This window comes from Bufo bufo, chromosome 6 (assembly GCF_905171765.1).
Source record: "Bufo bufo chromosome 6, aBufBuf1.1, whole genome shotgun sequence".
Taxonomy (NCBI): Eukaryota; Metazoa; Chordata; class Amphibia; order Anura; family Bufonidae; genus Bufo; species Bufo bufo.
The window spans coordinates 311,071,730-311,086,877 of NC_053394.1; the positions used below are offsets into that span (position 1 = coordinate 311,071,730).

At 45.7% G+C, this 15,148-nt stretch overlaps 1 protein-coding gene across 1 annotated transcript in view; it reads left to right on the forward strand.

Annotated features, from left to right (window-relative positions):
• The first annotated feature begins 7,102 nt into the window (after positions 1–7,102).
• The window catches only part of LOC121003290 (ubiquinol-cytochrome-c reductase complex assembly factor 1), a 122,491-nt gene continuing 114,445 nt past the window's right edge, over positions 7,103–15,148 (forward strand). The window contains exon 1 of the mRNA XM_040435014.1: positions 7,103–7,211. Coding sequence (XP_040290948.1) covers positions 7,188–7,211 — 24 coding nt within the window. The 5' untranslated portion in view covers positions 7,103–7,187. The remainder of the gene's footprint in view (positions 7,212–15,148) is intronic.

Here is a 15,148-nt window from a genome sequence, read left to right on the forward strand (position 1 = left end):
TCTGGAGTTGTTCTCGAGATTTAGACGTCATGAGCGTGCCAGAGATTGAGTACGGGAAGCAAAGAAAAGATCTGAGTCAAACATAATCATAGAAAAAAAAGATAATAATGCACTAACAAAATAGATGCAAGCATTATATATGGACTAAACCCTCACTCTGATGTAATACAATCTGAGACTCAGCTAATATATTTTGATTAATGGCATAGGTAGGTGTAGCGTAGGACCTGTATGACCTGAGAACACCTTGGCGCTTGGTAGGCGGGCACAGATGTGTTTTGATCAAAATATATTAGCTAAGATTTCATTACATCAGAGTGAGGGCTTAGTCCATATATAATGATTGCATCTATTTTGTTAGTGAATTATTATCTTTTTTTCCTGATTTTTTTCATAAATGTAGCCAGGGAAATCCGCATATTTATTTATCATATTGTGCAGGATTTTTTAATCTTTTAATTGATTGATTTGATTTTTGTTTATTATGTAGTATATGCTTGAGGTAGTGGCACCTTCAAGTGTGAATGCGCTTCTATTTTATCTTGGGAGTAGCATTCCTGTGCACTTTTTCCCTTCCTATGACACAACACCACCTTGATTCGGTGGTGCATATAGGTGTGCTCCTCCTCTCATTGGTTGCTGGATGCACATAGAGGTGACTAGGAGCAGCACACTATATGTTGTGACACAGTGAGGGTTTGTGTCTGGCAAGGCAGGTATTTTCCTCCCAGCATGTGCGGCTGGGCTGATTTCCAGCCAGGTGAGGTCAAATACCGGACCAGAGTTTAAGTGCCGGTCCGGGTTTTGGCAGCACCTGGCTGTCCTTAAATAGGCAGCTGGGCTCAGCAGAGATGTCTCTGTTTTTGGGATCCTAGGTTTTGTGCCGTGCTGGAGGGCTAAGAGCCGCACGCTGGGGAAACAGGCCCCCCTAAAGCCTGCTGTGGACTACTGGAGGCAGAACTGCCAGCAAGGTGACTTGTGTTATATGAACTTTCCATTGTTTGTGAATTAACACCAAGACTGCAAAGTTACGTGCTGTTTTGTGCCATTGCCTCAAGTGTGAATAAACACTGACGTTTTGAGTTAAGAATTTGTAATTTGCCTCTGTACTGCACCCGCTTACCCTATCTACCATAGCGAAACCCCACAATGTGCAGAGTTTGCGCTCCTGAACATAGATGCCCAATGGCATAGGTAGGTTTAGCATAGGACCTGCCTGACCTGAGACCACCTTGGCGGGGGTAGGTGGGCACAGAGGTGTTTTGATCAAAATATATTGGCTAAGAGTCTCAGATTGTATTACATCAGAGTGAGGGCTTAGTCCATATATAATGCTTGCATCTATTTTGTTAGTGAATTATTATCTGTGATATTTTTTCATAAATGTAGCCAGGGACATCCACATATTTATGTATCATATTGTGCAGGATGTTTTTATCTTTAGTACAAAAAATATTGTGGAGGCTCACCTGGTTGTTACCATGTACTGGGTACTCAATGTCTATCTGACCTAATCAGTAAAATGGAATATAGTATAGCTGTATAGACAGGCACTCCACACCTAGTCTCACCCAGGGAATACTAATAATATTTATTGCTAAAATACACAATGTATAAAATAATTGTGTAAAAATAAATGAATAAAATTAAAATTAAATAAAATTGTGTGTATTACACAAACATGGACATGAAAGGCCTTGGAAACAAGAGAAGGTTCCAATAAATGTCCAGTTAGTGATTGAGAATTTCCATTAATATCAAGACAAAAGTAGGTAACTTTATCTTCCCCTAGAATGCGTAAATGATGTATAAGAACCCATATACAAAGAACAGTCTTTTTATGTAATCATCTCATTAGCTGGCGTGGAGATGAATGCTATACTATGTTTTTCTCTTTGTTTTTTCTCTTTTCTGTGATTTTTGTTTATTATGAGTCAAACATAAGCCCAAGGCAGTGGGCATGCTGCCCAGGAGTTATGATAGTGACAATGACTGAAATTCAGGTTTAGGTAGGTTAATAGATGGCGGAAAGACAAGTTCAATTTTTAAGAGTTTTTCAGTTTCATGTAGAGTGCAGACATGATTATAGAGACAGCTGCAAGACAATCACTGGTGTTTTGTAGTACTGGTGGAGTAATGTCATGGGAAGAGGTATATAGTTGGGTGTCATCAGCATAGAGATGGTACTGAAAAGCAAATCTGTTGATGGTGTGTCCGATAGGGGCTTTGTAGAGAGAAAAGAGGAGAGGACCTAGAACTGAATACTGAGGAACCCCAGCAGCAAGAGGGAGAGGAGAAGAAGTAGAGACAGCAAATGACACACTGAAAGAGCAGCCACAGAGATAGAAAGAAAACCAGGAGAGCAGTGTCCTTGAGGCCAATAGAGTGGAGCATACTAAGGAGAAGTCTGTGGTCTACAGTATCAAATGTCAAAGAGATCCAGAAGAATCAACAGAAAGTAGTTGCCATTCCTTTTTTTTTTGTCAGGAGTTTAATAGACACTTTGCTGAGGGCAGTTTTTGTCGAGTGTAGAGTGCGAAGGCCAGATTGTATGGAGTCAAGAAGAGAGTTAGACTAGATTTTCCAGGACTTTAGAGATGAAGTAGTAGTAGTTAGTAGCACAGGTCAGGTCAAGAGATGGAAACTATTCCATTGAGTCTTCATCTCTTTCACCACAAGCAGAAAAATAAAATTAAAAAGTCCATTAAAGCAAAAAAAAAAGTGAAGAAAGCACATTAGCAGTTCTATGACTACAACATGCTGGTTATATAGGGATAATTTACAAATACACAACATGCAGGTGTCTAACTGCATCTGCAGTGCTAAGACAATATGGCAGGAATAAAGGGATATTTTACAGAGAACCTATAGGTCTACGAGGGCACCATGGAGGCACTTTAGGGAAAGTTCTATTCTGTACCACCAGTATATTTGTCATGACTCAGGAAGGGGTTCATATACTTTTAGTTACATGTACATGGATGCCAGTGAAGGTACTTACCCATTTGACACGTGGTCACTGACTTGCAGTCTCCCATTTGCAAAGAAAAAAAATAGGGGTTAGTCAGAACATCCCAATGCGCAGGTACTCATCGCCATGACTGAAAGGACAAAAGCAAAAACAAACACAATGCAACAGCACTCTGCAAACACAAATAATTAAATAAATACAACGGTTGTGTGCTGAATTTTGGCGCATGTCTCCATGAAAGCAGGCAAATTGTGGCACAATTAACCACTCAAAACAGAGACAGAAAAGTATGCCAGCCCTTGGGTGGCATAGAAATTAGACAACCTCTGGTGCAAAATAAGGTGCACTACATAAATAGGACGGAAATTGGGTGCAAAAGTTAGAAAACTTCAGAAGTTGTATTAAAACTCAAAATAGGCGCAGGAGGCGCAAATGCCTCCAAAACAGGCGCAAAAATTGTAAATGAAACGTAAGAAATAAGACAGTCGTAAAAAGGCTTTTTACGCATGAAAACAGACTGCAGTCCCAAATGCACGGAATGGCCGCACAACGGCCGTGTGCATGAGGCCTAACTTTGTGATAAAACCTTTGGGCACTGTCGTTTCAACAAATTCAGCATAAATCAATAGTAAAAGGGAAAATCATAAATTTTGTAATATCTTTATCTCCCCTGCCTCTTGAACTGATTAGTTCTCAATTCACTGGTAAGGGTACTTTCACACGTGCGGAAGAGGATTCAGGCAGGCAGTTCCGTCGCCAGAACTGCCTGCTGGATCCCTCAAAACGTATACAAACTGATGGCATTTGTCAGATGGATCAGGATCCTGATCCGTATGACAAATGCATTGAAATGCAGGATCCGTCTCTCCGGTGTCATCCGGAAAAACGGATCCGGCATTTATTTTTTTCATATTTTTTGCGGTCTGAGCATGCGCAGATCGCAATGCCGGATCCGTTTTGCCGGAACACTCGGGGCCAGATCCGGTATTAATGCATTTCAATGTGAAAAAATGCCAGATCTGGATTTTGGACAGAGATAAAACCGCAGCATGCTGTGGTATTATCTCCATCCTGAAAAGTCAAAAAGACTGAACTGAAGACATCCTGATGCATCCTGAACGGATTGCTCTCCATTCAGAATGCATGGGGATAAAACTGATCAGTTCTTTTCCGGTATTGAGCCCCTAGGACGGAACTCAATGCCGGAAAAGAATAACGCTAATGTGAAAGTACCCTAAAACCCATCATGTGAGAGGTAGAGGAAGCTTTAGCTTCACTGAGGGATCACATTACAGCTGCTGCCCATATACATCTAGGAAGAGAAGGGTGGGGGGGGGGGGGCTACAGTGAAAGAGAGAGAAATACAGCTAGAGCCACTGCTACAGCCATGTTCAAATGTCATATTAAAATCCAAAATGTATTTCTGTGAAAAAAATCCTGGGCTGTCACCTCTGATCTCTGCTGTGGATGCGCTCCAAGGAGGGTGCAGTAAATCCACAGCAAAGTGCAGGAGGATTAGACCCACTAAGGCTGATCCACAGCGTTTCTGTGCAAAATAAGTGACACGCCGCTTATGTCTATATAATGTATGTCTAGAGAGAGAGAAAATGAGGATGACTTTTTTAAGGTAATAACCTGGTACTGCAGTCACCAAGATGGGGTCCAGTCATGGGCGTCCGCAGAAATTTTTCCAGGGGGGGGGGGGGGGCATAATTTTATTGACATCCATGCTCTGCTTGTTTCTGAGAATGTAATGAAGGGGAGGGGCATATTCATTATCACAAAGTATAGTAACGCATGAGCTGTGCAGTGGCGGATCCAGAGCCTGGTCTTGGGAGGGGCACTTCCAGATTATTTTCTGTCCGCCGCCACAAAACAAGGGTGCTTATAGAACAGACTACACAGTGTAGCGGTATACTGTACATTGTGTGACCCAGTGTAGGCTATATGTGTATAACATAAACATATTTCACATGAAAACTTACAATTACTTGGCTTGGCCCTTGGGGATCTCGGACACCACTTCAACACTTGGCCGGGGGGCTCGGCGGAGCTGATGTTGTGTTTTATCCTAATGAGAAAGATTTCATATTAAGGATTTGGAGAAGGGGCAGAGGAATAGCAGAGCAGGGAGAGGATGGTGCTGATACTAGGGGGTTATACCATGTGGGAGTAATAAAGCCCACCATAATGCCCCCCAGTAGAAATAATTCTCCTTATAATGTGACAGTGCAAAAAATACCCCCTAGTGCCCCCATAATGTGCCAGTATAAAATACCCCTATATAGTGCCCCCAGTAAATGCCTCCATAGTGCTCCTCTCCCCCTTCCTCCTAGTGCCCCCCATAATGTACCAGTATAAAATGCCCCAGTAGATGCCCTCAGTGTCCCCCATAATTTGCAGGTATAAAATACCCCTTCTTAGTGCCCCCCGTAGATGACCCCATAGTACTCCTCTCCCCCCTTCCTCATAGTACCCACCATAATGTGTCCCAGTATAAAATTCTACTATACAGAGCCCCCCATATAAAACACACCTTCTTTGTGGCCTCAGTAGATGCCCCTATAGTGCCCACAATAATGTCCCAGTAATAACAGCCCCTCCATTATGTGCCAGTAATGACAGACCCCCCCTATTATGTGCCAGTAGCCAGAGACCCCCATTATGTGCCAGTAGCCAGAGACCCCCATAATGTGCCAGTAGCCAGAGCCCGCCATTATGTGCCAGTAGCCAGAGCCCCCCAATATGTGCCAGTAGCCAGAGACCCCCATTATGTGCCAGTAGCCACCAGTATTGTACAAAAAAAAAAAAAAACACTTATACTTACCTCCTTGGCAGCGATGCGATGCAGGCCTCTTCCGCAATGGAAGCGTTCATCTCCCTGTGCCCCGCCGCCACCCCCCCTGCCCCCGCTTGCCCTTGCCCCCCCTGCGGACGCCCATGGGTCTAGTCTTGTACTCAGAATATAGACTGAAGAATCTGTTGCTCCCAGAAGAGCTGGCAGCTCGCCTGAGCACCACATACAGGGCTGTCTCCTAGAAAGCAGCTCTCCATGCATCCTCAGACTCAGTCCTGGAGCCCAAAAGTGCATTGAGGGGGTGGGATGCCACACAAAAAGGGGCATGGTGTGGTGCCAAAGGAGCAAAGACTATGCTAACAGGGGCACAGCCTGATTAAAGTGATGTGCTTCACACGCCAAACCCACCCCCTCAAGGATCCCACCCGGCAAAAGTTGGAAAATATGCTGTTCTCAGGTCAGTGATATCACTATTATGGGGACACTGCGGCTGTCACTCTTATGGGAGCACTGTCTGTGCCTGTCGTTATGAGAGTACAATACCTAACACTGTGGGGACACTGACTGTCACTGTTATGGGGACACTGTGGCTGTCACTCTTATGGGGGAACTGTACTTTAATGTGGGGGGAAGTGGCTGTCACTTTTATGGGAGCGCTGTCTGTTGCTGTTTTGGGAGCACTGTGGCTGTCGCTGTTATGGCAGTACAGTACACACTGTACATATGTGACATATGCGGACACTGTGGCTGGGGCTTTAATGGGGCACTGTTAATGGGGGTACTGTGACTGGCAAAACCCAATGTGTGCCCACAAAAAGGACATACCAGTTCCTTGAAGATTTTACCTTTGTTTGTATTCAATAAATGGTTAGGCTAGGCCTACACGATGATATTTGTCGCGCGACAGATAGGGCACAACTACACTGCAACATTTGTCGCGCAACATTTTGTCACACCAATGTCGCGCATCAATTTTTATAATGGTAGTCTATGGTGTCGCACTGCAACATGCGATATGCTGTAACTGCGACAGTCACAGAAAAATCCATCTTGAATGGATTTTTTGCAACTGTCGCGTCGCAGTTGCAGCGTGTCGCATGTTGCAGTGCGACACCATAGACTATCATTATAAAAATTGTCGTGCGACAAATGTTGTTGTGTAGACCTAGCCTAAATAGGATTTTCTCAGTCACTTCAATATTGTACTCCTCACCAGCTGTACTCCTCACCAGCACGTCCTACAACCTACACTAACTGCACCTGACACATTGCCAACCACAAGATGGCGGCTCCCGGTCTTCTCATAGTACAGCACAGAGCTGGAGGCGGATGCAGCGCCGCTCACCTCGGAAGTGTTTAGGTTCAGCATGGAAAGAAGAGACCGGGGCCAGAGCCGCAAGTAAACTCCCTGGTGTCACTATGGCAGCGCTCGTCAGATTAGGAGTAAGTAGCTGTGTACGAGAATAACCCCCTCAACTGGGTGAGCGAGTGGTACAGTCTGCAGTACCTGTGGCGCCGGTAGACCTGGCTCATTATGTAAGGGAGGGGTGGTCCGATGTACCTATCATGGGGACTTTTTGGGGAAAGGCATATAGTGACACAAGGTGACCTCCTGTTTCTGTGGCCATTAGTGAGCTCTGAGGTTTTCAAATTAGATCTCCTTGTAATCTGTTTTTTTCTGGTTATGCAATATGATGTTATATAATAGGAAATAATAGACAGTTATATAATGTGCGTTTTTCTATACTTGTCACATTCCTTTACCTCCCCTGTATATCTATATGTTCTATATGGTGACATTTGCCTCGTCTGTATGTGTAGGTCCATGCACACAGTGGTATAATAGCTTCTTCCTTGTGGTGCCCATAGGCTGCAGTGGAAAGATAAGGTACCTCCCTGCGCCTCCAAGTTTATTCCCACTGATTTATTGCTTATAGGAAGAATGGAGGCCTCATTTTGTATAGTTGCTAACTTTTTTTTTTGTGATCCAGAAGGATTATTTGATGCTGTACTGGTTCCGTGCAAACGGCACAGCTCATGCGTAGGAATGTATTACAGGCTGCTGTATGGCCATATGCCTCCGATCCTATATATATATATCCCAGAGAATCCACGGCACTCCCTTTAGTAAAATGTGTAGTTTTATTCACCAATAGCAACCAGATACATCGCTGCTTGAGAGGTTCCAGTGTGCGAACCGAAACGTTGCTATTGGTGAATAAAACTACACGTTTTACTAAAGGGAGTGCCGTGGATTCTCTGGGATATATTGATATTGGAAGTTTGGATCGCTTCATCAGCCGCTGGCACCCGTTACCACAAAATACTGCTGTGCTGTTCACGCTTTCTTGGAACACTATTATATACACACACACAAATCGAAAAAAATACATGTCTCAGATTGCTGCAGTAGGTACTAAGGGGCATCTGTCGCAGGACCGCCCTTTTGGGGGCATCTGTCGCAGGACCGCCCTTTTGGGGGCATCTGTCGCAGGACCGCCCTTTTGGGGGCATCTGTCGCAGGGCCGCCCTTTTAGGGACATCTGTCGCAGGACCGCCCTTTTGGGGGCATCTGTCGCAGGACCGCCCTTTTGGGGGCATCTGTCGCAGGACCGCCCTTTTGGGGGCATCTGTCGCAGGACCGCCCTTTTGGGGGCATCTGTCGCAGGACCGCCCTTTTGGGGGCATCTGTCGCAGGACCGCCCTTTTGGGGGCATCTGTCGCAGGACCGCCCTTTTGGGGGCATCTGTGGTACACAATTTTGCTATGGTGCGTTATAGAAACTGCTGGTGTTTTTTTCCATATCGTATACGGTTCTTATGTCACATTTTCTATTGGCTTTTTTCTGACATTTTATTCCCTATAGAGATGTCAGAACGCCAGAGTTTCGACATGCTGCATTTTAAACACCAGACACTAAAAAAAAGCCACCTAATAAACAAAAACACCAGTAGCAAAAAAAAAAAAAAACTCTTGTGTGTCCTGCTCTTCAGCTAAGATCTGGATTTTTTACCTGCAAAACCACAAAACTGCAGAAAAATGCCATTAAAAAAGCTTTGTGTGAACCCACACTTGGGAGAGCAAAAACCAATGTCATTGGGAAATTTAGAGAAGCTTTTAAGCGAAATGCTGCTGCTTTTTGTCCGGCCTAAACCCGTCGCTCATGCTGGAAAATGGCTGGATTCCATTATGGTCTATGCCAGGGGTCAGCAACCTTCGGCACTCCAGCTGTTGTGAAACTACAATTCCCAACGCGCTCTATTCATTTTTATAGGAGTTCTGAGAAGAACAGGACAAGTAAGCATGCTGGGAGTTGTAGTTTCACAACACCTGGAGTGCCAGAGGTTGCCTATTCCTGGTCTATGCTGTGATGGCTAACCTCAGGCACTCCAGCTTTAGTGAAACTACAACTCCCAAGATGCACACTTGCTTAGCTGTTTTCAGAACTCCCTAGAAATGAATGAAGCATGCTGGGAGTTGTAGTTTCCCAACACCTGGAGTGCCAGAGGTTGCCTACCCCTGGTCTATGCTGTGATGGCTAACCTCCGGCACTTCAGCTTTAGTAAAACTACAACTCCCAAGATGCACACTTGCTTAGCTGTTTTCAGAACTCCCTAGAAATGAATGAAGCATGCTGGGAGTTGTAGTTTTATCACAGCTGGAGTGCCGGCGTTTAGCCAGCAACATGGGGGTATGGCGGTGCGTGGCGCTATCTGGCTATGCTGGATACAGAGAACTCCGGTGGGCCGTTCTCTGCCGGATCCGTATGCCACAGATGTGAACGTACCCTTGCGAGTGCGCTGTGTAGATCACCCGCCTCAGACTCCACAAAAACCTGGTCCCGGTTATTATCGGTGGAATCATCTTAGAGACATTTCACGTGTTCAAAAAGAAAACAAAAATATATCTGTCATGAGGCACACCTGCACTGATACATTGTAGCACACCCGCAGCCGTGAGTCAGTAGGGCTTTTCAGCTTCAAAAAGTGAACAGTGAATGTGTCTATTCACTGACAGCAGGCAAGGGATTAGAAATGGTAAGGAACTGCAAAAAATAGAAAGTGACAAAACTTTTCATAATCCGGTGCTGTGGTTAATGAATAGGGTTGTCCGCGTTATTTATTTAAAGCATCGAATGTATTAACATAATAATTAAAAAAAACAACCTAAAACTTATACTCCCCATTCTGAATCCCATTCCAGAGCTGTGTTGCTCCTGCCATGACATCTCCATATACTGCACGTGATGGCTGCCACTGGCTTCAGTGGTTTACAGGCCAGTCAGCCTCCCTCTTCCTGACTGACAGGGCTAGGTTGCCGCATAGTTATCTTGCCTGGTCCTGTCAATCAATAAGAAGGAGCAGGGCTGGCAGAGGAAGCAGGAGGAGAAAGGGTGCACAGAGAGGCTTGGGCCCGCCCTCAGTGCACTTCACTGCTCATTTGCATATGGATTAAAAGTTTTTTTTTTTTCCTCCAGAATAAAGCAACGGATCGCTAAGTGAAAAATAGCATAACATTTAGCTGAGCTAGCCCTACAAGGCCTTGTGCCTGGTTTAACAGGGAATTTCATGGTGACAGGATCCCTTTAACTGTATGAATTGGATGCCGTCTGTGTGAATTCCGCATTTTACGGAACGGACGGCCCATCGTAGAAATGCCTATTCATGTCCGCAAAACGGACAAGAATAGAACATGATCTATCATTTTTGCGGGGCCACGGAACGGAGCAGCGGATGAAGTGAATGGGTCCACATCCGAGCCGCAAAAAATGCAGCTCGGATGCGGAACCAAACCACATTCGTGTGAATGCGCCCTCAGGGTGCCGCCAAACCATCAGTGTTTTGGAAGCCAAAGCCAGGAGTGAATAAAAAAAAAAAAAAGAGAAGTCGTGTCTGTCCTTAAAGGGACCGTGCCACTAATGACACTTCTCCTTTATCTACAGGATGGGGAGAAGTGCTTGATCGCTGGAGGTCCAACCACTGGGATTTCCAGTGATCACGAGAATTGGGTATAGAGGCATCAAGGAAAGGAGTGGTAGTGCGCCTGTGCTCTATACGCTTCTATGGGACCGCTCCAGTTTGCTGGCACATACAGACTCCCGTTTTCGTGATTACTGGGGGGGCCCAGCAGTCAGACCCACAGCAATCAAGCACTTCTCTGTCTTGTGTATAGGGAGAAGTGTTATTAGTGGCACAACTCATTAATAGTGTTGAGCGAACTTGTGTTTTAAGTTCAGCGTCTAAAGTTCGGGTTATCGAAGAATCGCGTTATGGATTCTAAATTCCGTTATGGTCCGTGGTAGCGGAATCCATAACGCGATTCTTCGATAACCCGAACTTTAGACGCCAAACTTAAATCACAAGTTCGCTTAAGAGTACTCATTAACGGGGTTTTCTAATCTCAGACAATGGGGGCATATCGCTACGATATGCCCCCATTGTCTTATAGGTGCGGATCCCACCGCTGGGACCCGCACCTATATCGACAACGGAGCCCCGAAAGTGAAGGAGAGCGCACTGTGCATGCGCAGCCGCCCTCCATTCATTTCTATGGGGCCGCCGAAAATAGCCGAGCCAACTCGGCTATTGCCATCTGTCCCATAGAAATGAATAGGAACATGGGCCGCGCATGCACGGCACGCTCCCATTCACTTCTATGGGAGAGGCAGGGATTAGCGCTTGGTGGTGGACGGACCCCGGGAAATCTGGGGTCCTCCAGGCACAGCGCTCCCCCTCTGTTCTTGATATAAGTGCGCGTCCCAGCGGTGGGACCTGCACATATCAGACAATGGGGGCATATCCTAGCGATATGCCCCCATTGTCTAAGATGGGAATACCCCTTTAATACTTTCTCTCCTTTTATGATCCACTCCTGATTTTGGGTTCAAAAACTGCACCCAGAAACGTGCCGACGTGTCCGCTCGCTAATTGATCGCTCTCCTCACTTGAGAGGTGTGAAGATCTGTTGACGTTTCTAAGAAAAATGTCATTCTTTCTTAGAACGATATCGCCACGGGCAAATATCCTGCACCGACATGAATGACGTGAGCCCAGCTGTGGAAACAGAAAATCCAAATTTTTTGTTAATTCAGTAGTTTGGCTGTTCCGTCAGGCGCGCTGGCTGATACAGGACTCTTGTGTGGGCATTTTGAGCTTGCTTTCTTTAGTAAGCATAGTATTTTTTGGGCTGCTGGTTTCCACTGTACAGATTCTGCATAGATAATAAATCAGTCTTCAGTGAGCGATACTCGTCTAAGCCCTCCCAATGGTTTGAGGGACAATCTACCAGCATCTATACATAGGGTGAATGATCGCTGGGATTTACATATTAATGACCTATACTAAGGCCTCTTTCACACGGGCGTTGCGGGAACATGCACAATTTTTCCGCGCGAGTGCAAAACAATGTAATGTAACTTCACAGAAGTTCGGGCTTGGGATCGGTGTTCTGTAGATTGTATTATTTTCCCTTATAACATGGTTATAAGGGAAAATAATAGCATTCTGAATACAGAATGCATAGTAAAATAGCGCTGGAGGGGTTAAAAAAAATAAAAAATAATTTAACTCACCTTAGTCCACTTGATCAGGCTGCCGGCATCTCCTTCTTTGCTGATTGTAGGAACAGGACCTGTGGTGACGTCACTCCGGTCGTCACATGGTCCATCACATGGTCCATCACAATGGTAAAAGATCATGTGATGACCGGAGTGACGTCACCACATGTCCTGTTCCTGCACACAGCTAAGATGAAGACAGAAGAGATGCCGGCAGCGCGATCAAGTGGACTAAGGTGAGTTAAATTATTATTATTATTTTTTAACCCCTCCAGCGCTATTTTACTATGCATTCTGTATTCAGAATGCTATTATTTTCCCTTATAACCATGTTATAAGGGAAAATAATAATGATCGGGTCCCGATCGTCTCCTAGCAACCGTGCGTGAAAATCGCACCGCATCCGCACTTGCTTGCGATTTTCACGCAACCCCATTCACTTCTATAGGGCCTGCGTTGCGTGAAAAACACACAAGTGATGCGTGAAAATCACCGCTCATGTGAATAGCCCCATAGAAATGAATTGGTCAGGATTCAGTGCATTGTTCAACTCACGCATCGCATCCGCGCGGAATACTCGCCCGTGTGAAAGGGGCCTAAGGGATAGGTCATCATTATGAGATGGGCGGAGGTCTGACTTCTGGAATGCTGCAGCCTCCTTTCAGCTTACCATGCACAGCGCCATCCATTGGCTGTGCTTCGTATTGCAGCTCAGCCCCATTCATTGTCTTGAATGGGTCTGAGCTGCACGGAGATCACGGAGAGCTGCACCCTCTTCGTACAGCTGATCAGCGGGGGTCCTGGGAGTCAGATCTCTGCTGATCTCATATTGATGACCTATCCTAAATGCCGGATCCGTTTTTCCAGATGACACCTGAGAGACGGATTCGGTATTTCAATGCATTTGTCAGACGGATCAGGATCCTGACCCGTCTGACAAATGCCATCAGTTTCCATACGTTTTGACGGATCCGGCAGGCAGTTCCGGCGACGGAACTGCCTGCCGGAATCCTCTGGCGAAAGTGTGAAAGTACCCTACCATTGTCCAGCCAAACTAGAACAGGGTACTTGGTGGTCTCCACCTTGCGAGATACAGTACATATAACCATTTCATCCTACCTCCTCAGTGGGATAGCTGCAGGGTTCTTGCACAGTTTGAGCATAAATCGGAAGAAGATGTCTATCTCTATATTGCCCTATCCGGGAGTCCAGCCTAACACAAAGCACCCGCCCTGACAAGAGCAACCCTGTCCGGAAACTGACCCAGCTCTAAAAATGCCCAATATTGCCCTGAATCCCTGTTCCCCGACATGAATGTTTCACATCTTCTCCTTAGGGGATGAAGATTATCTCCGAGGGGCAATATAAGAATGATTGGAGTGTATAGATAAAAATGACCCGCACCCAAGCCAGAGCAGCCTGTATACACGATATTTACTGTGGGATGTAGCGCTACAGGCTACAAGTGACATGTGTATGGCATTGGTAACGCGTTCCTTCCCGACAATCGACTGCTAGTTAGGGCTCATTCAGACGGCCGTATACTATCCGCAAAAATGCGGATCCGTTTTTTTGCGGATTAGATGCTGACCCATTCACTTCTATGGGGCCCTTTTCTATTCCATGGTTCCGCAAAACAAATGAAACATGTCCTATAGTTGTCCGTGAAAATCAGGACATGGCCCCATTGAAGTCTATGGGTCCGCAAAAATACTGAATGCTATCCGTTTTTTTGCGGAAAATGATAGCATTCAGTATTTTTGCGGACAGCATACGGCCGTCTGAATGAGCCCTTAAGTTGAGGTGAAGATCACCTCCACAGTATGAGGAGGAGCGATGGCTGCTGCTATCATCGCTTGTCCCCATGCCAAATCATTGTTCCCGGGCAGCAGAGTGCAGCTTACACCTCAGATCATTTCACTCGATGAACGAGCGTTTCGGGTGATATGCGGCACCTTTACACGGACCAATTAACAAGGGTTCATCGGAACGCTCGTTCCAGATAATCGGCCCGAACATTGGGCTGTGTAAATGGGGGCTTTACGCTTCGCTAAAGGATTAAATAGCAAGCAGCGCTCTCCATCCTGTTAGATTCCCACTCTGCCAGGCCCAATGACGTGATTTCGGAAGGGGAGGCGAGCAGGCGTTGCTAAGGGATGGAGGAAGCATCCCTCTTTAATGTGATTGCGAGATTAAAATGCCCACTGGTTACCTTGCACTGGGGGCATTTTTGGCAGTAAGATTAAATGTCCTTCATCATCAGGGAGGCTGAAACCCTAGACTCTAGAGCAGGGATGGCCAACCTGCGGCCCTCCAGCTGTTGCAAAACTACAACTCCCAGCATGCCCAGACTGCCTACAGCTATCAGTCTACAGCAGGGCATGGTGGGAGTTGTAGTTTTACAACAGCTGGAGAGCCACAGGTTGGCCAGCCCTGCTCTAGAGGGTCTGGGGTATAAATTACGCATTCCAAAAAGTAATAGTTGTACCCTAGGTGCAAGGACCATCTTAGTTGAAGTATTGGCCCTGGCTTAAAGGACCAACTATGCGTTTTGATGGTCTTGAATGGATATGGAGGACAGAGTTCCATTGCAATATTCCAGGAGGACACTTAATAAAATGCTCTCCACACTATTTACATTTTTATCAGATGTATTGTGGACACCTGTTATCAATTCTTATTGATTTCATACATGAACTTTCAACCTATGTGGGTATTGTTGCGTGTACCCTCTGTCGTGGGTCCATGCACTTGCAGTGGGGTTGGCAATGACAGACTCTCAGACTTTGGGGGTTAAAAGTCCAAACAATGTTTGTTTTTCATC